Below are 23912 nucleotides of genomic sequence, written 5' to 3'. Positions count from 1 at the left end.
TTACTTGGGCACAGAAGGTCAAATAAAGCAGATCAGAACAGGAACTTCATGAGTGGGCTTAAAAACACAGAGCAGCTCTGCAGGTAAACCTTTTAACATATTTGTTTCCTAATACTCTGCAGCCTACTGTTCTGACTGATGTTTTCATCTTACAACTGGACTATAGGACTCACTTTGCCTGTCAAATCCTAACTGAAGCTCATCCATGCAACCCAAAAAGTTTGCCTTTGAGATCTGTTCTGACTGTATTTGTGAACATCTGTGATATGATAGGATCAGGCCAAAGAGATGTGCTAGCTTGGAAAAACTAAGATGTTCAGTTGCAACAGCTGTCAATGAAAGAAGCATGGTTCATGCTCTTCAGTTAGATGTATCACCTGCAATCAATCATCACTTAAAGTAAATCCTGATTATAAGAGACATCATGCAAAGTCCATACAGCAGTAGATATACAAGAAATATTCCTTCATGGTGAAATGCCTTTTAAGCTGTTATGAAATGAGGAAATAGTTTTTTAGGTTTATTGCATTCCCCAAATGTTGATTTTAAATCATCTGCAGATGACCAATTTAGTTGTGCACTTGAAAAATAGCAGCTGTATCTAAGCCTCAACAGTTTGTTTTATTGGTCCTGTTTATTTTGTCTGTAATTACTCAGCTCCCAATCTTCTACTTTATGTTTACAGAGTTGTACAAATATGGATGTGCAAACACATCTGACTGTTCTGCAATCATTCTTCTGCTAATTTAAGCTTCAAAAAGCTTTGTTTAGCAAAACAGGAACAGTTTTCTAACCAAATGAAACTACAAAAAGATAGATTTGCAAAAGAACTTCCTAACCTGTAATTTTTTGAAGGGAGGCAAAGCCTTCAAAACTCTGACTTTTAATTGTGACATAACTTCTCAGTTAAGCCTCTTAAAACAAGCCCCTGGATACCACCATTGTACCTGCTATAGAACACATGAACCTATTAATGTTAAACTGAAATATGTTACTTGGCTTTTGTTTCCAGCTCTCTGAATTAATGTTGATAAAAAGCAATTAATTAAAACACAGAAACAGGGCTATCCACTAGGATATTAATATGTATCTTCCACGAACAGTAAGTGCATGTCAAAGACAACAGAAAATGCCATGTCTCTTTGAAGACAAAGATTCCAACTTTACAACAGGTAACACTGGTTAACCAACTTTAGCCCAGCTCCACAACCACCTGGCTAATCCACAGTAGCCAGTGGAAGTGAGATTACTGAGCACAGTGAAAAATAGGCTGGCAAAAAGAATCACACATACGCAGGAAAAACACTAACTTGTCACATTTCAGAAACGGCTTATTTCCTTGCAATATCCTATTTGGCCTGCTGTATACAAAAATGTAGGAAGTAGGAACCAAAACAAGACCAGGCAGAGGTGAAACATCAGCTGCTGCTTCTGAGTAACAACTGATTATTGACTGGCACACTGCACAACTCAGCAGCCACAGGAGTCCTGGCACTCAGAACATTCTCCTGCTTCTCCTCTGCATTTAGGCTAATGACACAGCAGCAAATTTCTAACAAGTGCCAAGTTGAAGAAAAACATTTGCAATGCAATCCAGACTAACAGTAAACAACCCAGGTCCTGCAGTGCACTGATGTTTTAAAGAACAATTTTGTGCAAGTGAATGCAACAAGTACAACGTCCATGTAACTGAATGAACTTAGCAACGTTCAGTAGTTAAGTTCTACTGTGAAGGGCAACTGATTTACATCTCCTTGCAAGATAATTCAACTGAATTTATCTTCATCTCTAACAGACTTTTCTTCCTGCCTTTCAAAAACCAGACAGAGGCCTGCAAAGGACTAAGGGCTGTGCTTGAAGCCCCATCTACAGACAAATAATAGAATTGCTGTTAAACCAGAGCAATATTCCAGAGAACATCCCTCGGCAAACCTGATAGTGCTTCTTAAAAAAAAAAAAAAAAAAAAAAAAAAAAGTTGCCTGCAAACTACACAGGACATTTCTGTCAAGAAACCAACCAGCCAGAGAGCAACAAAACTATCCAGCCTAAAAAGTGACATATTTTACTAAATCTGCCCTGTTCTTCTGAAACTCCCAGCCACAGAACTAGGAAAACACAAACAAGTATGCTGACCTGAAACCTGCACTTGAACATCTGCACTTTCCAGCCTGTGTCAGGAAAAGGTCTGCACACATTAATCTTCTTAAGAAAGCATCCTGAAGGACTTAGTTCTCTTGACTCAAAAGAAAACTGCCTCACGACCTTGCTGCCAAGTTGCAATGGGCAAAGACACATCAGTGCCTGATATGACATGGGTGATGTCATCACTTCTCATCCCAGCCCACCAAATGAAAACACATTCCTGGCAAGCAGCAGCCTGCTGAGCTCTGCCACAGCATCCACCCACACTCTCCTTTAGGACCATGAGTCCTGTGGTCCATTCACATAAAGTCCCTACGCTAACCCCTTAAGTATCCTATCCATCCTTCTGCTATCCAATTTGCAGACAGGTAACACGGAAAAGAATGTGCAGGGTATTTTTGTTCAGAACTCCCTGAAAAGTTTTCTTGTTCTGATTTTCAACTGGAACCAACTTGCTGCTGGGAGAGACCATCTCATCCATGGCCTGACTGCTGGGAGACCTGCTTGGGTTAGAAGCAGTCTTTGGTTTTAATCCTATACCTGTGCTTTTTCCAAGTGACAAAGTTCCACATCTCTGTAGGCCTAACGAGTTCAAAGACTTAAAAACTAAACATTTTAGTGGGTGGGATTCCCTCAAGCAGTGAGACAACAAATGTGCCCATCTGGTAACTGGTATGGCTCCAGCACAGGAGGGACATTATTTGAATCTTGCTCACTTTGAAGAGACCAACCCAAGGCCAAAATTTAGAAAAGCTGCCAACATCAAATTTATATCTAGTAACTAAATGACTCTCTTGTTTTTTTAACTTTTAAACTGCTTACAAAAGTTGAGGTGGGGAAAAAAGAACTTTCCACCATGAATGAAAAGAGAGCACACAACTTCTGTGAAGTACTTCCACTGTCAGTCTATATATGTACTAACCATAGGAACTACTGCTTGAAAGAGAATAACAGTATTTGAGTATTAGTTTAAATTTCCCAATCCAAATGATATTTCACAATGGCATGGTAATCTTGGTGTCCAAGCCCTTTCATAGGCATAGGAAGTTAGCTGACAGCTGAAAGCCAATTCCTCTTTCCTCCTTTAATGTATACTCCATATTTAGCATAAAGATCATGGCCAAGACTGGTTACAAAGTTAGTGTTCAATTCTCAAGTCCTTAGAAGTTCACAATTCCAATTCAATTTTCCATTTCTCCTTCTCTTCAAGGATAGCAAAGACCAGAGAAAGCAGCATACGAGAATAGCTGTAGTTTAACCTTATCTTCAGCCGGAAGGAATATTGAAGAGCTTGGGAGACAAATGCTATATGTACCATCTGCGACAGCACAGCTGCCTTACAGCAGCCCATCTCCTAGACAATTACTGGAATGCAAACAGCAGGTTTGTCATTTAACCAGTGATTACTCTAAGCAGATTCTACCAGGCAGTCCTTAGGACTACGTATCAGATATTAGCTGAAGATGCCAGAGTTTGTTCAAGTGCTAAGCACCTTTAGGGAGATTAAGCATATTGATACAACTTGGAACAACAAATATACCCACACACTTCAAACTTACATGTTCTGTCAACGGCTTAAGAACAGTAACTGAAGAAAACAAAGGCCCTTTAATTATGTCATTTCAGTTTGACAGCAAACTACCAACTTTCTTCTGGGTTTTATTCCTCAACTCTTCTTATGTTGATTTCAGGTACTATGTATTTATTTGTAAACTTAGGGTGGGCCCGCTCAAACATTTTTGTATGTAAAAAGAACTTCAGAACATACAAAACCTTGCCAAATGCTTAAGAAAACTTCTTTGCAGAAAGTTCTTCATCTCTGTTTGAATTGTGTGAAGACAAAAACACTTGGCTCATTCCGAGGATTATATAGGTCATATTCATTCCCTGCAAAGGAAAACAGAGTAAGTTTTCCTTAGGAGACACTGGCAATTTTTGAAGTCCTCTCCTGTCTACAGTCAAGTATAGTTTTATTTTATACATGTTTATCAGAAGGAGTATTAGCTCTTAATCTAGGATGCCACTCTTACAGGCAGATCAGTGAATTTCAAAGAGATGGTAAGGAATACAGCTAGTGCCATTTACTTTGATCTTTGCTTAGACGACTTTTACTGAGAAGAATGTAACAGGCATGAGCTCTCAGCTCTCAAAATCCACAATAAATCTTTAGGGTGCCTGAATTTAATTTATTCCTACAGAAACTATCAATAAAAATGGAAACTTATCTGCGGATCTTCACTTGATATTTGCACACTAACATGACCACAAAATAGAATTATCAAATAGGAGGCCCTGAACACTGGGAATGAGCAACATCCTCACTCTCACCTACAGTGATACAATGAATCACCTGCCACAAACACTGCATTGTCCCTCCAGTCACACTGAGAGGGGCCATCAGGAAGCAGGGAAGAATGAGGTGTGCATCCTTATGGTCATGCAAAACTCTCAGAATTTTGTATAATCTGCTTTCCCAAAAAGCAAGTGACAAAACTGTCTCTGCAGACCCACTAGACCTTTAAGACTGAAACACCAAAAAACAGCTTCAAAGCACCAAGTACTAACTGAGCAACAACTGTTCAGTCAGGACACTGTGCTGAAAAGTTAACGGGGAAAAAAAGGGCTAATTCCTCATTTTCTAAAGATAGGCCTCTTCACAGGAAAGCTGTACAAAAGCTCTCTACAGCTTCATGAACAGCATGCTTTAACACTGCTACGAAATCTCTGGACTAGTGTCTTAACCCACTGATGAACAGCCTCTCATATGGAATTCATGCCACTTTTATATCAGAAGGACAAAATCAGGCCTTGAAATTCTCAAGAAAACATAGGAAGTTACAACTTATTCAACAAGATAGTCTGAACCTTCTATAGACAAGCACAAAATATGGTAAACTGATCGAAATGGATTTTCATAACTTTACATAGGAGAAAAGCAGCAAGTATACAGTGGCAGAAATAATTATATTAATTACTAGTAAAATTAGGCTGCCTGTGATGTTTCCTCAACATTACAGCTAGTGACAGAACCAGAATATCAAGACAAATTTACTCTTAGAACTTGGTGGTGTCTTTTAAACTTTGAGGCAAACTCACATAAACAAGTATTATGTGTATCCCTGCATTCAACCCTTAGATCACCAACGCATGTCCAGTGTTTTGTCACATTCCATTCTTCATCAGCCTGTACTGGCCCATTCTTTATTCAATCATTCTGTTTGGTTTTGATTCCTAGCATGCTAATTTAGTCTCCTGCACCTCCCAACAAACAGGTTTCAGACACATGCACTCACCTGCTGGAACATAGAAGCAGTCCCCTGTAGACAGATAGTATGATGCCTTATGTATTGTTGCAATAACTTCGCCACGGAGAATGCGGAAAACCTTAATGGAAACCAAAGGGTTCGAAGGTTAGCAACATTTAAGAAAGATATCCAAGAAAACACTTGGATACACAAAACAAAGATAAAACCCCAAATCAGCCAGCAGAGCTGCAATACTTTTTTCCCCATACTGATGAAATATAAGATGCACAACTCAAAAGGGGATGGGGTCCAGTTTTATTTTTTTGCTATTTCTATCTTGCCTGCAAGATCCAGAAGTGGGAGCACATGGACACACAAATTTAATACAAAGCAAAGCAATGTGAATGCAAAGTACCTTCAGCAAACATTTAATTAATGTTTATTTGTTTTGGCAGGTGGAGGGACCTCTCAACTTCATATGTTATTTCCAATCGCCGCAACAGATTTCCTGTTTACCAAGCCCATTTTATAAAAATTTTAAAAAGCACACTTACTATTGTATTTTTGTAGACAAACTGGCGCCCTTTTACTCTCAATGGTTTCAGAATCAATACACCAGTTGCAAAATGAGACGTACTCAAATCTTTGTATACTTCTGCTGCTTCATCCTTTCGATGGCAAGAAACACAGTTTGCGGTTCTTATACAATCTACAAAAAATGTCCAGGAGATTAACATTAATGCTACCACATAATTAGTCTTGTTACATGCTCAGGGCAACACATAGTTTCAGTGCAACAATTCCAAAATCTAGACTTAATATTTACCTGAAAAATCAGGACACTTATTGTGTCTCCCTCAGACCTTTCTCCAGAAGAACAACGAATATTTCAAAACCTCACCTTTTAATGCCCAATGTGGCATGAATTTTTTTTTTTTTTTAATAAGTCTACATAATTCAGTAAATCCCTTGGTCACATCCATTCAACTCACCTAGCAGCACTTCCTCATTTGTTACTGGATCACGTACAATGATTGGTTCAGACCCACCAGTTACACTGTGGTTCAAAATTACAGGCACCTCTCCTCTATCTGAGGACACAAAGAAACCAAAACAAAACCAGAAAAGAAGTCAATATAGATTTTAAAAGGTTAATCATTCAGCCACAACTTTTCCACAATTCTAATGTCACACATTAAGTGCTTATATTTCCTTTAATAAGTGACTAAATAGGCTGAATGCTTTGAAACCATCAACAATTCTTTGAAAGTGTCTCTCTCATCGAAATAATTTCTGTGTGTAATAGACGAACACTGTCTAAATTCTAAGGAATTTCCTAGGGAAATGCCAACTACTTATCCTATGCTATTAACAACAGCATTTACTCAAAATTCAACTCTGTTTTGAGAGAAGTGTTTTTCTACCAACAGATGCTGAGAGAATATGAAATACATGATGAAGTGCAAGGAACAAGTGTTTTTGCTCAACCTATTGTTGATAGGCATCAGGAGACTTAAGAGAGAAAGCGTTCAAAAGATAAGCAAGCATGTGTCCAATTTTCATTTTCTCAAGAAATAACACTACAGGAATCTCACTGTAAGTTGCAATTCTGAGAACTACTGCTCTAATAAAAAGGATTTTTGCAGAGAAAGAAATATCCTAAGAATTGATGACAACACTATGCTTTTTAAATAGAAAAGAGATGCTTTAGAATGTTCATGGCACAATAAACATCCCAAAGCCTCTTGCAGAATTCTTTTAAGGAGACAATTTTAGCTCTACAGTGCACAAGAAATTTCTTTAAAACACAGACAAAGAAACATGCAAAAGGCAAGCTATAGCACTTTGTGGGCACACATGGCAGCTTAAATAGTCTTACAGCAAGACAATCGGGAGGAAGCTCGAACAGCTTTGTTCCAACATAACCATCTCTCTATAAAAAGAAGCATCGACAGGTATAACTCTATAGATATAAAAACAGAATCTTTATTGTATCAATAACATTTAAGAATTTGTGCTAGAAATTTTACTTGGCTGACAGGCCTTATGTGCATCACTAAGACTCAAGGATGTGAGTGAAAGACCATCTCTGAGGATGAATGTTAAAGAGGAAATCAATCGCTGGAAAACAGTTCAAAGGCATTTGAAGCAACCCATAGTTCTTGTAAGCTACAGTATGAACAGTCACCACCAGTTCTGGTTCTCATGGGCTGCAAATGATTTATATTACAATCTAAAATGTACTTTGATCAAATACTGATCTAGACCAGGGTCCTGTCTCCCATCAGTTGCCCAAAGCAGGAATTCCTTCCATTCCCCAAAATGCCATAATCATATACTGACACTTAAAGGGAATACTTTCCACCTCTAACCTGGAGGTCTTTATTTAGAGCCATTAACTCTCCTGTTAAGTCTCCTGTTAATGTATCTGATTCTTGCCTTGAAACTACATAAATATTTTTATGCACAATATTCTGGGCAAGAAGAACACAGTGAGAATGACCACCTTATTTTGCTGAATAACCCAGCTCTCACTGTCTTCCTTCCACACCTTCTAGTTCTTGTGTTTAAAAAAACAAGCAAAAAACCCCAACAAGACAATTTACTTCTATTTCCCTTCTCCATGTCACTCATGATATCAGAGGTGTTTTTAGGCCTCTTCCTTAGAGGCCATAGCATTCCCACCATAGCATTCTCTTCAGGGCTGAGAAGTCTTAACTGTAGAAGTCCTATTAGGTTTTTGATGAGCTTTCCCTAAAACTTCTCTAGTCCTTCCACTTTCTTTTAGAGGTAAGGAATAAAACTTACGTGAAACATATGTAAAATCAGAAATTGGTACAACAGTGATTGCTTTCTTCCTTATTTCTCTGATGATTATGTCAAGTCCTGATTAGTTTAGTGCTAGAACCATATGGCATTTTCCATCTTTGTTAGCATTTATTTTATTAGTTCTATAACTTCACAGAGAAATGTTTCAGCTTCAAACAAAGGCTCTAGATATTCCCCATAAAGAAAGGCTCTTTAGTATTAAAACAAATTCCGGAGAGCACAGCAAAAATAATTTGGTTTTGGACTTCGATCCTCTTTTCTGAGCATTACTTACATATTTATTATCTCCTGGCCAGACAGTCTCTGTTTGTTTAAACACAGATTTATTGCCCACTTTTAACCACTTTATGCACTGTTCTTAAAGCTCTCTTCACCTACCATGTTGTGGTTTTGTATTAGAACTACAACAGCTTGAAGCCCCACTAACACTCTCCGCTGCGTTTTTAGGTGTGTTATTACAGGTACCAGCAAAACGGCTACAAGTTTTTATACCTTAACTGTGCATACTAGCATCATGATCTGAACACAAAATAAGTACAGTTTAGTCTCTTCAGCCCCTGCTTTAAACAACACTTCTGGGTATGTCCAGCTTTTCTCCCTTTCTTACACTGAGAAGTGAATTGACAACAAGAATGTACAGCATTGCTATATATCCAGTAGGAACATGTTTTTCCTCATCAGATCATATTAATAAATTATGATTTAAAATTATTTTCATCCAGAGAGAGAATTGACTGTTTATGGGACGAAAATCTTAGAGCAGTAGAGCATTTGATTTAAGAGACTTTTAACAGTATCCAAAGGAAAAAAGTCTGTGTTCCTACTTGTATCTGTCTTCTCCTTGGAATGATCCTTCTTCCTCTTTTTACTCTTCGTGAGAGATTCTGTTTCCGGATGCACTACTCCACTAACCACAAGCCCTCCTAAAACAAAAGGAAGTTAAACAAAGTCCACTAACTCATAGTAAATTTAAAAGAATGCAAACTTGCACAACCGAACAGCCTTTCAATTGAGAATACATTTCCTTGATGCTGAATTTTTCAGATAGCTTTAGAAAGACAATACAAACAAAGAAGTTTTTCAACATTAGTACTTTGGAGTGCAATGCAATTTGAGACATTTTGAAAATGATTTGGTAAAATTCCAGTCAAAGAACATTTCAGAAAGCCATGGCATGAAAATAATTTTAAGACAAAACACCACTTTTTGGGACACAAAAAAAAAAAATACTATTTTTGACTAAACTAATTAATTAGGAAAGGACTAAAATAGCCTGAATTGTCAGTAAAAAAATTCCTGAGAACAAGATCTATTTTCTCACCTAGGGTATTTAACACTGAGACTATAAAATGTTATAGTATCTGCTCTGAAAAACAATTCTCACACGAGAAGAAATGCTCCAATGAATGATCCAGTAGATTGTCTCTTTTCCAGTACGATACAAAAATCTCTGACATAAAAAACCCAGTAGTAGAGAGAAACTCTTCTGTTCTTCCCTCAACAGTGAAGGCAAAAGTATTTAACATGCTCTGCTGATATTGTTTCCAGCTGACACAGGGGTGTCAGAAGAGAAGAAAACTGCATGGAGAGATGACTAAGTAACTGGAGACCACAAATAATCTTTTTTTAAAATGTTACCCAATAGTAAGCATCTCAAAGCTTGCACAGCGCAAGACCAACTCACAGATTTCTTTTCTGCTCTATCCAAATGAAGCAAATAGGTATTTTGGAGTTAATACCTGAAGGATCCATAGTATAATTTACGCGTTCTCCTCTCCAGTATTCCAGAGGTCTCAGCCGTATCCTTTTAGTCCGACGAACATTAGGTGTATTGGAAGGCATAACTGATTTAAAGTATGAAGTCATTTGCATTAAGTATGAAAGAAAAATTCAGAGACAAAAAATATTAAGTATTCTTTCCTTTCATTCTGTACCACAAGAGGGTTAGCACTTCCCAGCTGATATTTTTATCACACTGCTACCATGATAAGAAAGTAGGATTTAAGAAAATAGGACATTGCTGAATGCCTTCCTCTGCATACATCAGTATTTCACCCTTCTTTTTCTTAAACAATCATCACCCTGACTTGACATTACATTTAATTCTATCTATCTTAGTCTTTGTCAAGAGCTTTGTCTTCACAGATGTACCATGTTTGCTGTCCTTGAGCTCCTAATGTTAGTGGTTCACTAAGAACCCTGCCTGAATCTGGGGGATTTCACCAGCAACCATGAAAAGGCACTGCCTCAGTTATGGGAAGGGGACAGTAACAGAAACTGCATCCTTCTCAGTCCTAGGACGTGAAGTCTGTGATGGTGGTGGGAGTGTGACTGCCAGAGTGGCTCCTGGATGGTCAGACCTGAAAGTTTCCTTAACACAATATCATGAAAAATGGAAATGTGGCAGTTAAAAAGATAATTGTTGAATAGAGCAATAAAAAAAAGAAACACTAGAAGTTTTAAAAAATAACTTTAAAATTAAGAAAAGGGCTATACTTGAAGAAATAACAAAACCTATCTGTAAATACTTATGAACAGATGAACTCATTTCAAGGTTTGCCTGTCTCTCCTTCAGCAATGTTTACATCAAGTTGAAAATGCATTTGCATTTACACACACTACATTTTTAAATACTCTTACCTATTTTATGCCTTGCTACTTCATCTGCCAACAGACGTCTTAATTTGTAATTCATCTCTTCAGAACTATCTGAAAACACATTCAAAAATCCCAAAGGCATATATTATTCCTGACTTCTATTCAATATACTGACTAGAAACAAGCAAAATTCACACAAATAGAAGTTCCGAGGATAGTGCTTCCACTAACACCTTTTGCTATAAACATATATGAAATCCAGTACAGATAAACAGTATCTGTAATTAGCTTTAAACAAAGTAAACTTGAAAATTACTTGAAAACTATATAATCAAGTAAATACACCTTAGACATATCCCTCTTGATAAAGTGAACATTGACAAATTATAAATTATACACATAATTTTATTGATCAAAGTGCAAGCTCATTCAGATTTATATCACTCAAACCTAATTTTAGAACAAATTTTTTACCAGAACATACAAAACTAGGTATCTGAAGAAAGCATTGCATGGACTAGTAACATTCACGCCTGAAACACTAATGAAAAGACTTTGGATCTCCAGGGCTCAAGTTCATTATGACAACATGTGGAACTAGTGTAGTGAAATTTAAAACTGAAACCAAACAAATAATAATAACCCTCCCCACACAAAAACCCCCAAACACAAAACCAAACCAAACAACTAACAAAAAAAAACCCCAAACCCTAACACAACAAAAGCAAACAAAAAAACCCCCAAACATACCACCCTCCCCCCTCCAAAAAAAAACCAACCACCAAACCCAAGTACTCTTGGAAAACATGCCAAATTCATGCTGTAATTTGGCTCAGGTTTGCCTAAAGTGACTGCATACCGGACCATCAACATAGCAAGACATCAAACTGGTACAAACTGAGCCTGAAAATTTTGTTCAAAATATTTTGAAAAGAAAAACTTTATCCTGGTAGGCATGATGCCAACCCATGGAGAGCTGTGTTGTCCCAAAGCTAACAACATAAAGCTGGCATGCTGCACCGAACACTTGGATAGAAATGTAACCACAATCAATAAAATCTGCATTTTTTGCTCTGGACAAACTGAATACAACATAAATTACTGAACTGTCATTACAGTTTATAAAAAGCTTATATATAAAATGCAAGGAAATACTAAGTTTAAACATTACCTGAATATGTATCATCCTGTTCAGAAGACTTAGTGCTGGATGTAAATAGATCAGAGTCTTCTAGAACAGGCCCACTACAAAGGAAAAAAAAAAAAAATATACCTGCTTGAACATGTTAAGTGTCAAAGCAACATTATAGCACTACCAAGAATAGCGAATTCAAGTTTTTTCAGATCATGTGGGCTGGGTTTTATTTTGCTTTTAAACAAGTCTATACCAATTAGAAACTGAAGCAAATGACCACTCCTTAAAAATCACAGATCAGAAGTTCATTAAGTACTCCTCTACTAAGTCATCAGGCAGACAATTAATGTTCACACCTCCTCTCTAAAGAGACTTCCTAAACTACTTTTTTCTCCATTCCAGAACATTCTCCTCACCTCTGCAGCATTACCTTTTGCCATATATACCAATTTTCCATATACCATAATAATAGAAGTGCTTTAAAGAGTTGTTTTGCATACTTAAAGAAAAGGACAGTAAAACAGCTTTTAATATGTAGTCTGTCATGAAATCTCCCCATAAAATGGCAGCCATTTACACATATAACTCTGAAAGAGATTCTCTAGCAATCAAGCCATTTTTAACAAAACTTCTACAGCCTTAGCATCACTACTCTTGACCTTCCTTTTTCCACCACCTGAGGCTGTGCTTCGCTGCTTTTACTGTGCCAGGGAAGTTCAGCCATTATCCACCTCAACTCCAAAAGATGCATTTCAATTACCGAGGTTAGCAAACTTACACTACAAATTTGTCCAAGTCAGTCTACAGTAGGTTTCGTTAGAATTAAAGCCATCAACATTTTCAGTACAATGACTGCATAAGAATTTAATAAATTCACAGAATGCTACTCCTGTTTGTTTTGTTATTAAGACCCCACCTCATGAAAGGGGAAGATACATGCCTATGTACATGCACAAAATTTGGATTGCAGACAAGAGTTCTATACCCTACTTGACATAAATTTTATTAGAGCAGCTGTCATTAGTTCTGGTCTTTCTGTTCAAAAAGTACACTGATTAAAAGTAAACTAATGTGGAAGCAAGCCTCAAAGGAAAGAAATCTCCAAAGGCAAGAAGCTTATTATGACCCCTTATTCATGACAGGAAGAAAAACTGCATTACTTTATTAACTGAATTAGCACAGTATTTAAAGCCCTCAAGCACAAATCGCAATTCTGTTATACTCTGTGTTTCACCAGCAGGGCACAGAACACAGTAGCTGCACCAGCTGCCCAGTCTCACTCAGGGGGCCTCAGTGGGGTAGAATTAGGATTAAACTAATATTTTTCAAACAACTCAGGAAATTACCTCTCGCAATTCAAAATCTTTGCAGGTACACAGGAATCCCTAGAAAATAAAAAAAAAAATCTTATTATATTTGGTGTTAAGTAAACTTAATGAAAGGAACCTGTATGTCAATAATTTTACATACTGAACAAAACTATAAAAATACATTAAAAACAATTAAAAAGCAATGCAAATACCAATGATTATAAACCAGGTTTTAGATCACTTGAACTTAGTCTTTAGACTGACAAAAAAAAATATAGCTGAAGAATTAAATGCCGTGTTTTCTAAAATTATTTTTTAAAAGGAACAAACTTGACAGTGAAGTTATTCCAAGGGTGGTGGGGTTGTGTTAAACTGGATCTGCTGTGCAAGTCTCAGAAGAACACTAACTAGAACAAGTTTCCTCATGTAGCAGACAATAAATACAGCACCCAGCTTTGAGAAAATAATGTTGATTAAACTGCTTGGTTTCTCTATTAACTATTCAATCAGCCTCAAACCATCACATCCTTCAATTGGGCCATCACTGATTAAAATTTGACAAGATATGTTTAATTATCTACAAAGTTATATACCACATTTGTAAGGAATCACACAAAAAGCTTACTGTGGTCCATGCTGCATGTCACGTTTTCTTTTGTTACTTTTTATTTTCACATCTGGTAACTTAGGTCTTTTCCTTGCCACATCCGGTACAGAAGAGCTGTCAGAATCTGTTTGAGACTCAGTATCTTCAGAGCTTGAGGAAAGAGCTTTAATGGCTCTACGTGGAATTTTATTGGGTATCTTCCCTGAGGACTTGGCAGACAACCGTTTCTTTTCAGAATTCTTCACTCTCTCCATTTGATACTGGAGGGCTTTTAAAGCAGTTCTGTTATTTGCACAACCAGGTGATTCTGGTGTGTGTAATACATTTCTAGGCTTTTTAGATTTAGTCAATTTCTGAGTCACAGGAGTCTCTAATTTCTGATTCAAGGATGTGGTGCACACTTCATTCAATTCTACAGGCTCTCTTTCAAGCTCTTCTTCATCAGATTCACTGTCAGAACTCTCCTCTCTTTCTAACTGAGGCTTTTTACTACTACTTTGCTGGACAGACTTCCTAGGATTCTTCCTTGGATTTACTGTCCCTCTCTTAGCTTCTTTGACTCTTGGAAGTTCCTGCTCGGCAGCCTGTTTCTTCTTAACGGAAGACTTAGTCAACTTCTGAGTCAAGGATGTGGTGCACACTTCATTCAATTCTACAGGCTCTCTTTCAAGCTCTTCTTCATCAGATTCACTGTCAGAACTTTCCTCTCTTTCTAACTGAGGCTTTTTACTACTACTTTGCTGGACAGATTTCCTACGATTCTTCCTTGGATTTACTGTCCCTCTCTTAGCTTCTTTGACTCTTGGAAGTTCCTGCTTGGCAGTCTGCTTTTTCTTAACGGAAGACTTAGTCAACTTCTGATTCAAGGATGTGGTGCACACTTCATTCAATTCTACAGGCTCTCTTTCAAGCTCTTCGTCATCAGATTCACTTTCAGAACTCTCCTCTCTTTGTAACTGAGGCTTTTTACTACTACTTTGCTGGACTGACTTCCTAGGATTCTTTCTTGGATTTCCTGTCCCTCTCTTAGCTTCTTTGACTTTTGGAGGTTCCTGCTTGGCAGTCTGTTTCTTCTTAACAGAAGACTTAGTCAACTTCTGAGTCAAGGATGTGGTGAACACTTCATTCAATTCTACAGGCTCTCTTTCAAGCTCTTCTTCATCAGATTCACTGTCAGAACTCTCCTCTCTTTCTAACTGAGGCTTTTTACTACTACTTTGCTGGACTGACTTCCTAGGATTCTTCCTTGGATTTACTGTCCCTCTCTTAGCTTCTTTGACTTTTGGAGGTTCCTGCTCGACAGTCTGTTTCTTCTTAACAGAAGACCTAGTCAACTTCTGAGTCAAGGATGTGGTGCACACTTCATTCAATTCTACAGGCTCTCTTTCAAGCTCTTCTTCATCAGATTCACTGTCAGAACTCTCCTCTCTTTCTAACTGAGGCTTTTTACTATTACTTTGCTGGACATATTTCCTAGTCTTCCTTGGATTTACTGTCCCTCTCTTAGCTTCTTCGACTTTTGGAAGTTTCTGCTCAGCAGTTTGTTTCTTCTTACCTAAATCCTGAGAAGTTTCAGAAGTCAACTGTAGATTCTTGGAAGACCTGAGAGACTTTTTTTGTGACACAGTCTGCTCTTCCTGATGCCTAGTTGAGGGCATAGGCAAATCCTCACTTAGCAGCATCCTTGTTTTATGCTGCTCTTCATCAGATGGTTTTGTTTCCAATCCAGACCATGACAACATCAGTTCTTCAGCTTTTGATCTCCAGGATGTGTTCTTTTTCTGGTTTGGAGAGATTTGTCTAAGTGCATCCTTTTTAGTCTTTCCTGTCAATACACAAAATATTTGAACATTAATACCTTTTCCCATTAAACCTGAAGATACATGTTGACATCTGAGTATACAAAAACAAACCAGAGAATCAAAATGGGGAAGGAAAAGGAAAAACAAAAGGTTATAACTAAACCAGTTTTATCACTGCTGGCTAAAAGAAGGCTTTCACTAAAAACTAAAACACTAAACTAAAAAAAACCATAAAAAACAAAAACTAAACTTTGGTGTCCTTCCAGCATTTCCTAATTAAAAATGGGGCAGTAATGTTACATTTCCAGTTTACAGTGTTTTGTGCTACAAAACTCTTCACAAATAATTTCCAAAACTAAATCCCCTTTCTGTTCAAAGCACAGAACAAAAGCTTGTTGGGTACCTACCTTCTATGCATCTTCATAAAAAAAAGCAACACTGCCTTTTTTAATTCTTAATGTCCTAACAGGAAGGCAAAGGGTATGGTGAAAAAACCCATATGTATCATCCAAAACTTAAGTATGCAACTCAAACACCAAAAAGAAATCCATTGATGTCTATCACCTACTTTATTATAATTTCCTTATAAACCACCAGAAAAGAATCCAGTAATGTGATCTGGAAGAAAAGGTGTGAAGAGCTGTTAAATAATTTACCTGTATGAGTACTCTTTCGGCTTTGAGATGTAAGGACATTTTCTTCACTATTAGGGATTGGATCTGACTCTGGCATTTCTTTCAAGTCAGAAGTTCCAACATCCAGATGATCCAGTTTCTGTTTAGTAAGTGCTTTAACCTGTACTTTTCTGTCCTTGACTTTCTTATTCTGAGTCTTCTCCTTTTCAGAGGGCTGAGATTTAGAAATGGGAGCTGCAGAGCCACCACTTTTTGATTTTTTCTTCTTAGTGGGTATTGAAATCCAAGATGTAGAAGATGCATCACTTGATTCATCAATTAAAAATTCACATTCATCTTCTATTTCTGTATCTTGATGTTTCATAGGACAAGGTGATGGAGGTGATACAGAGGTTGAATATCTAAAGAATGGAGGGAAAAAAACATTCATATCATTCAGGGAGTGGGGGGGGGAGGGGATTGACTTTCAGTTTTCCAAATCTAGTGGTAACTCCCAAGACCGTGACACAGTACAGAACATTCTTTGGAATGTTCATCCATCATACATTCCATATTAAGCCTCCAAACAAACCTCTGTCCAAGTGTTCTTGTTGCTACAGCTGCTAAGACAGCTGAAGAGAAAGGCTTCTCAGTCCTGGCAGATGATGCAGTAACACGTTCTGTTCCTTGCACAGGAAGAACCTGCTCATCTCTCCCAGGCTGAGGCCCTTCCAAATTTTTAACTTCTCCATGGCTCTCTGCTGCAGCTGGCGTTCCCCAGTTATCAAAACACAATCTATGAATGAGAAACAGCATTCAAACATGTTGCTATAAATCCTGAGTGTACAATAAGGTATTTTGAGGATGAACAGATGCTCCTGTTGACAGCATCTCACTTCTTATGAATAAGCTTCCTTTTGGAAACTTACTGGAATACAGGTCAGCAGTAGTACTTTCCAGCAAGTGTCCACAGGCAACATGGAGTCAGCATGTGACTCTTGATCAAAGTAAAGGTTCCTCAACATGACAAATTCCTAATCCTACGAGAATGTGCTTCAGAAATGGTCAGTTTTCCTAGACTGTAGGTGCACTGCCTTTCCAATCTCATTCCATCAATGGGATCAGTGTCAGTCCATCTTTATGACCTACCTGAGATTCTACCCTTTAGGAAAGCAGAAGTATGGCCAAGACACTGGCCATTGCTGCAACTCAGCTTCAAATCTTTCAGTGAGGAGATAATAATCACCACTGAAGCTGCTTTACTTTGTATAAAATATTTGTATATTCAGAGCGAGAAGAACCTCATTTCTGCTTTAACAAATTCTTGTTAACTTTTAAAGTCAACACTCTTAATAGGATTCACCAAAGAAGTCTAGACAATCTGAGAAGCTTATACTTTGGTGCACTTTCTTGGAAAAGAGAGTTTAAATCTGTTCTGACAGGCTTCTTTCATTTGGGTACTGCACTTATTACCAGAAAAAACATATAAAAAATAATTCTACCTGTTCTAAACCCATATATGGAAATTTTCTAAAAAGCATGAAATTATTTTTTGAGTTCACAATCCAAACTTGATTTACCCTGTAGTAGGGGGCACACATGGAATATGACACCACAACCATGTTCAGCTCCACTTACTTAACGACAGGAGAACGTTTCACTTCCTCCACAGGAGGAGGTGATCTAGCAGATCCACGATTATCCTTAGAGCCCAAAAGCACATCCCGACACCGGCACCGTGCTTCAACATCTTTTACTGTACTCTTTTCTTCACTTTTAGATGCAGAAGACTCTGTTTTTTCAGCAGTAGCTACATAATCTGTTGCAGACTTCACGTGTGATTCACAAGCCTGTCCTGCCACATATACAGAACAGGTTTAATTCTTTTATTTAAAACCTTACAAAATCCCAAGAAATAGTTGCTCTAAAGACCTTAATTCAGCAATAGTGTGACCAACCTCTGCTGCTGACAGGATTTAGCGGTGACACAGGTGAAGTATCTGGAGACTTACTGGTTCTTTTCACAGAGCTGGCCAACACTGGCTTGGGCTGTCATAATTGGTAACATATGATGAGATGAAGTAAAATATTTGATAAAGCAACAGTACTTTAACAGGAAAATACATTTCTACAGAGCATTATACAATCTCCTTCCATTAATTCATACTCATTCGAATCACAGTTCTATTTTACCTAAACACTTCAACTGTCTACTGTGTAAAACTTTCTAAAAATAACTGTAAATTTCAAACAGCAGATGAAACAGTGTGTACAGTAAAAATCTATATGCAGCTTTAAACAGACATCCTGCTAATCTTGAGGTAAACTATTACTGTCGTTAGAATGAATAAGTCTAAAGTATATAATTATTAATCTTTATTAAGACAGATTGAGGCTCAGCAAGAATTGCTTTCAGATTATAGTCTATTCTAACATCAGACTAAAGTAAACAAACACCATTATAAAGTCGCCTGTTCTAGATCCCACCATTAACAGAATATCCTGCTTAAAAGAAAAAAAGTAAAATCAAAATACTACAATTAAATATACAAACTAGATTGTTGGCATCATCCTCCCAAGCAGCACACTAGCAAGGCCTTCAACTTGTTTCCAGTCTTCAACAAACTCACAGATATTTCAAGTTATTGTACAGATAACTATCAGAACTTAACCAGCTGCTTTTCTACATGAATCACCTTTAAATTTTACTGTCCATCTGATAGCTAGGAACTGTGTCCACATATCTGGCAAAGTGACCACAATCAACTCCAATGGAGTCCAAGACAGCCATACCCACCACTAGTAATAAGGCAGCATCCCTCAGCCTGAGACCATGAGAAATTTAACTATCCTGGACAAAAAGCTGAAGAATCTTTCACTAGTTAGCTTGGACTGTAAAAACCCAAGAAAAAAAAATTATTAAATAATTCTACTTCCAGAATATTTACTATTAGAGCACAACAAACTAAGAAAAAATCCATATTTTCAACAACTATTTCAGATCATTAAAAGTATAGCCTAAATACTTTTACAAGTGCTCATACAGAACCAAATGCTATAGAGTTTAACTTGTACCCACATGAACCTGTACCCAGTGCTACACCATGACACTGACATAACTTACCCTTTGGCTCTGCATTGAAGTCCTCTCCTCATTTTCCAAAATACAGGTTGAGCAACTTGGAGAGTTCATTGCAACATCTTTGCGGTAACCTAAATGAAAAAAAAACCAAAAAAACTGTAAATATGGGAATCTTGGAATTGTCCAGGTTTCATTTATTTTAACAAGTTAAGGCTTATTAAGGTCATGTAAATCCAAAAAAGAAAGCAATCAGCTGCTTGAGAGATTATAAGACAGCTAAGACACTGTTTTAAAGAAGCTGGGAAGGGGCTGTTTTCAAAAACCCTGAAAAATACTATTTTTATCCATTTTATCCCTATTTTTTATTTCGATCTACTTACCACTAAATATAACACAAGGAAGAATTTACTTTTTTTGTTTTATCAGCAAATCAACCAAAACACCAAATAAGAGCTTACTTTCAAAACAATCCCGTATGAGTTTCACTAAGTTTTGACTTTGGCGTAGATCAATCTTATTTCTAGAAACAAGAGGGAAAAAAATATTTTCAATCAAAAATGCCAAATGCTCTTATCCCAAATATTAAAATAGCAAAGTTTTACTTCTTAATATTTAATTTATTCTTTCCCCTAGTTCCAACTTCAATATATATTTTACCTACCATTTCCATGCATAGATATCCGCAAAGAAATTTGTCTAATTAAGAATACCAGGACAAAAAAGCCTCACTGCCACATATTATAATAAGAATGAAGAATTCTCTCTACATAAAACAAAACATGCAACTACTGCAACAGCCCTGAGGTAAATGAGCTTTAGGCTGACTAGAGTCTCACTTGAAATAAGTAATTTTTTTATAAATCTGACCTCAAGTTACATTCCTCGCATAGTGATGCAGTCACAGCAGACCTAGAAATGAAATGTGCTACTGCACATCTATCCCTCCATACAGGGAGTCACCCTGTAAAACAAGTTATTTCTGTGCTTATACAAAAGTTTCAGCAGCAAGGACTGGCTTGAGGTGTCCAATCCATAAGCATGTTAACAGCTCAGCTCATTGGATTATTCTTTCAAACCAGCACAAATGAAAAGGGAAGAAATGACTGATTTACCAGCCAGATAGTGTTGACAGAACCAAAATAACACTGGAAAAGCTGTGAAGTATTACTCCCATACTGATCATAATATACCTTTGAAAACAGCTAATTCAGTAGATTTGGTAAGTTTATGAAACTCACACCCAAAAATGGATTTCAGTAACAAAACCTTCACAGACTTCTAATACGCATGTAAAGAACATCACAGCATCACAAATGCTCAATCTCATCTCTAACATTTACCAGCAAGATCCAAACATGCTGGAACTCTGCGTTGGCTTCAATTCTGTACTCCTTGAAAGGCAACATGCTTGCATAGGTTAACTGCTTCCCCACTCAGGCAGCCCAGTTAGCGGTACCTCATGTACAGCTACACCATGATCTGCTGCATCAGGAAAGGAATACAAAGGAAACCCTTGGAGCTTTGTTGCCCTGGCAGAACAAGAGGAACCTTGCTCCTCTTACCACTAAGAAATAAAAGAAATTTGGGGAACATCATGTTTAATAAGGTACATTACATACAGATAAAAATCATCATAAATTTTCCAGAATCTAAGAATAGGTGTTTAAATGCAAGTTACCCTCCTCCATGGCAGAATCTTGGTCTGTAGTCTTTTTTTAAATCATTCTGTGAAGAAATAAAAATCAATTTTTACTAAGCATGATGACAGAAAAACAAGTAAGCAGCTCAAGGATTCTCAAGACATCTTGAAGCAGTGGGAAAGTGGGAGTTATTGCAGCATTGTTTTTTCTTAGAATGCTACAGTGCCTCTTCATACCCTTGAAACCCAAGTATAACCAAAGTCATTCAAACAGCAGACAGGAATCCAGTCATTTACCACAACTAGAGCAGTAATAATTCAAGTGTAATCAAATAAAGTCACTGACCTGAGAATTAGCAATGGTTGTAGAGGATAAAATCGGAAAAAAGTGCAAGAAAAATTCAACAGCAAAGCAGAGTGCAGCTCTTCACAAATGTGACAGGAAAACATCTCAACAAATGTAAATGTTTAGCTGGAAAACAACTACAACTTCTTCCTAATTCGTTTAAATTTAAAGAGTATATGCAGTGTGGAGATTATGTAATCCTAACACAAGAGAATTCAGCACGTTTTTCTGAAGTTTGCCATACCGGCAGTACTTTGCACTTTGTGGTTCCCCTTTGGATATTACTTCTGGTGTCAAAAAATAAAACTCCATATGGATTGATTTCACTTCAAATTTTTAACATCGGTTTAAAGTGGCAGAAGCAGTTTACAGGTGAAACGGCAAAACGACTGACCAAAAGCGACCACTTCAGAAACCATACAGAGCCGCAGTTCGCGGTCAATCCGGCCCAGCCAGTCCGGCACTCGACCCTAAACTGCCTTCCGCTCGCAGGAGTGCAGCATAATGCACTGCCGCATTAAAGAAATCAAAAATTCCTGTCACGGACCTAAAAGAGCCTTTAACAGTTCATTTATTACTGCGGTCGTGTCGCGCTACACATGAAGAATTTTAAAACTTAAGCACGTTTCTATCGTGCCTGCACAGTGTCCCGTTTTCGATGTGCTCAGTCGCCCATGGAAGTCTCCAGCGGCAGCCTGAGGGGAACGGGATCTGACGCAAACACTTGCGCGCTGAGGGGAACGGGGCTCCCGACAGACCAGCCCTCAGAACACAAATATCTGCGCCAACATCCCGGACCCGGAGTGAGTGTGGAACCCCAAATCCAGCCTCGCTTTCCTCCGGGGAAAGTGAAAGACCGGCCCCATCCCTCCCCTCAGGAGCGCGCCTCTGCGCTAGGGACGAGCCCGGCCGCCGCTCACAACAAACCAAGCAGGCAGACACGGACACACGCACGGACACACGCACGGACACACGCACGGACACACGCAGACCGGCCGCTGTCTCACCAAGGCCTCCGCCATCTCGGATCGGAGCCGATGCGCCCAGCGCCCGCCGCCGCTGAACCTCGCGCGCCTTTCCCGCCGAGCGCGCACGAACGGCCGGCAGCACCCCGGCCACGCCTCCCCGGCCCCGTCTCATTGGTCGGCGGCCGCCGCGCGCCAGGCCGGGTAGGGCAGCGTATCTGATTTAAACGTGCGCGGCTGTTGCGCCTGCGCAGAAGCAGCGGCTACCCTGTCCCCCTTCCCGCCTTTTCTGCCCACGTGTCTGAGGGGACAATGGGGAGAAGCTTCTCGGCTTTTTATTTCCCCCGCGGGAAAAACGCGAGTTCAAATCCTCGGGTTTCCAAACGCTACAAAACATCCCTTATCACCATGGGGCGTTGCAATTTTTTCTTTAAAATTCTACTGAAGAACTCAACAATGAGCAAAAAACAACTGCTTGAGAACATAAGACCTCATTACTTTACAGTGCTGGCAAAACACAAAAATATAGCTTTAAGTGATGATTTTTATCACACACTTTATGACCAGAACACCAGGTCTCCTTATTCCTATTCTTTCTGACCACTAAAGGGAAGGCCCCATTATATTTTAAAAGTTCATCATAATGTAAGAAGCTAGCACTTTCTTTCCATGAAAATAGTTCAGATGACTCTGTGAAAAGGGTGCTGCTCAGTGTGTATAAGATCAGAGTTGCAGCTTTTCCCCTATGAAATCGAAACTTGTATGCTGCTGGTAGAAGTAGTAACTCAACACTTCATCTCTGCTTCTCAGCTGTGCCACACAAAAGGATACTCTTCAGCAAGACAGTTCTGCTGTTAGCAATGCTTACGGAATGCTTATGCTAATGGAACTTATGGCACCTTTAAGCTTGAGCTACAGTAAGCTTTGTGGACCATGGATAAGCACCTGCACCAGCTATTTCATCAACCACACACTAAAGAAAACAATCAAAAGGTCTCTGGTCAAATTTATCAAACTTTGGACAAAGGTTTAGATTGCTGCACATTTGCTTTCTGGAATTGCACAGGGATTGATAAACTTTCTCAGCTTTTGGCTGAAATTCAGTTCCTTTCTTAAAACAACTGGCCTACATCCACATTGTTTCAAAGACACAAAGAAAAATTCCAAACATGAAGATTGTAAAGTTACCCAAAATCTTTACTTTGATGACAAGTCTGACAGATGTATGAGCTCTCTGCCTAGCTCAAACCCATATTATTTCAGACTGTGAGAAACCATGAAGAGGTGACAGCCCAACTGGTGCCAGAGCTGTTCTTCCTATATACCACTATTCTTGAATAGCTTTATCTTTTTAATAAGCAGTCACATGTTAGCATACATAGGAAAAGGGTGGGAAAATAATATGGAAGCACCTACTTTTCACCTGTGGTATAGATAATAAAAGCTTAAATTCACCTGATCCATCAAAGCAGTCTTATTAATAGTATTGAGACCCTCACACAAAATCCTCACTACTCCTAACATTAAAGAAACATTGACTAACCAGAGAAAAGTTGATCTGGCTACTTAATGCTTTTCATGCACAAATTAATTAACT

The 23912-nt window shown here is 38.2% G+C and overlaps 1 protein-coding gene across 1 annotated transcript; it reads right to left on the bottom strand.

The window, feature by feature from the left end:
- Window positions 1-1031: 1031 nt before the first annotated feature.
- CENPC (centromere protein C) lies at window positions 1032-22461 on the bottom strand. Its single transcript, XM_056490129.1, has 18 exons — window positions 22358-22461; window positions 21044-21090; window positions 19824-19885; window positions 19408-19496; window positions 18242-18332; window positions 17922-18138; window positions 16876-17079; window positions 16326-16705; window positions 13886-15692; window positions 13297-13335; window positions 11987-12060; window positions 10858-10926; window positions 9957-10061; window positions 9042-9140; window positions 6381-6479; window positions 5943-6097; window positions 5437-5527; window positions 1032-4030 (listed from the first exon to the last, which is right to left on the bottom strand). Exons 1-18 carry the CDS (start codon window positions 22370-22372, stop codon window positions 3957-3959), a joined length of 3717 nt encoding a protein of 1238 aa, XP_056346104.1. The 5' UTR covers window positions 22373-22461; the 3' UTR covers window positions 1032-3956.
- Window positions 22462-23912: the final 1451 nt, after the last annotated feature.

This window comes from Oenanthe melanoleuca, chromosome 4 (assembly GCF_029582105.1).
Source record: "Oenanthe melanoleuca isolate GR-GAL-2019-014 chromosome 4, OMel1.0, whole genome shotgun sequence".
In the NCBI taxonomy this organism is placed as follows: Eukaryota; Metazoa; Chordata; class Aves; order Passeriformes; family Muscicapidae; genus Oenanthe; species Oenanthe melanoleuca.
The sequence above is the reverse complement of the archived record's forward strand: the minus strand, read 5'-3'. Positions and strand labels throughout refer to the sequence as shown.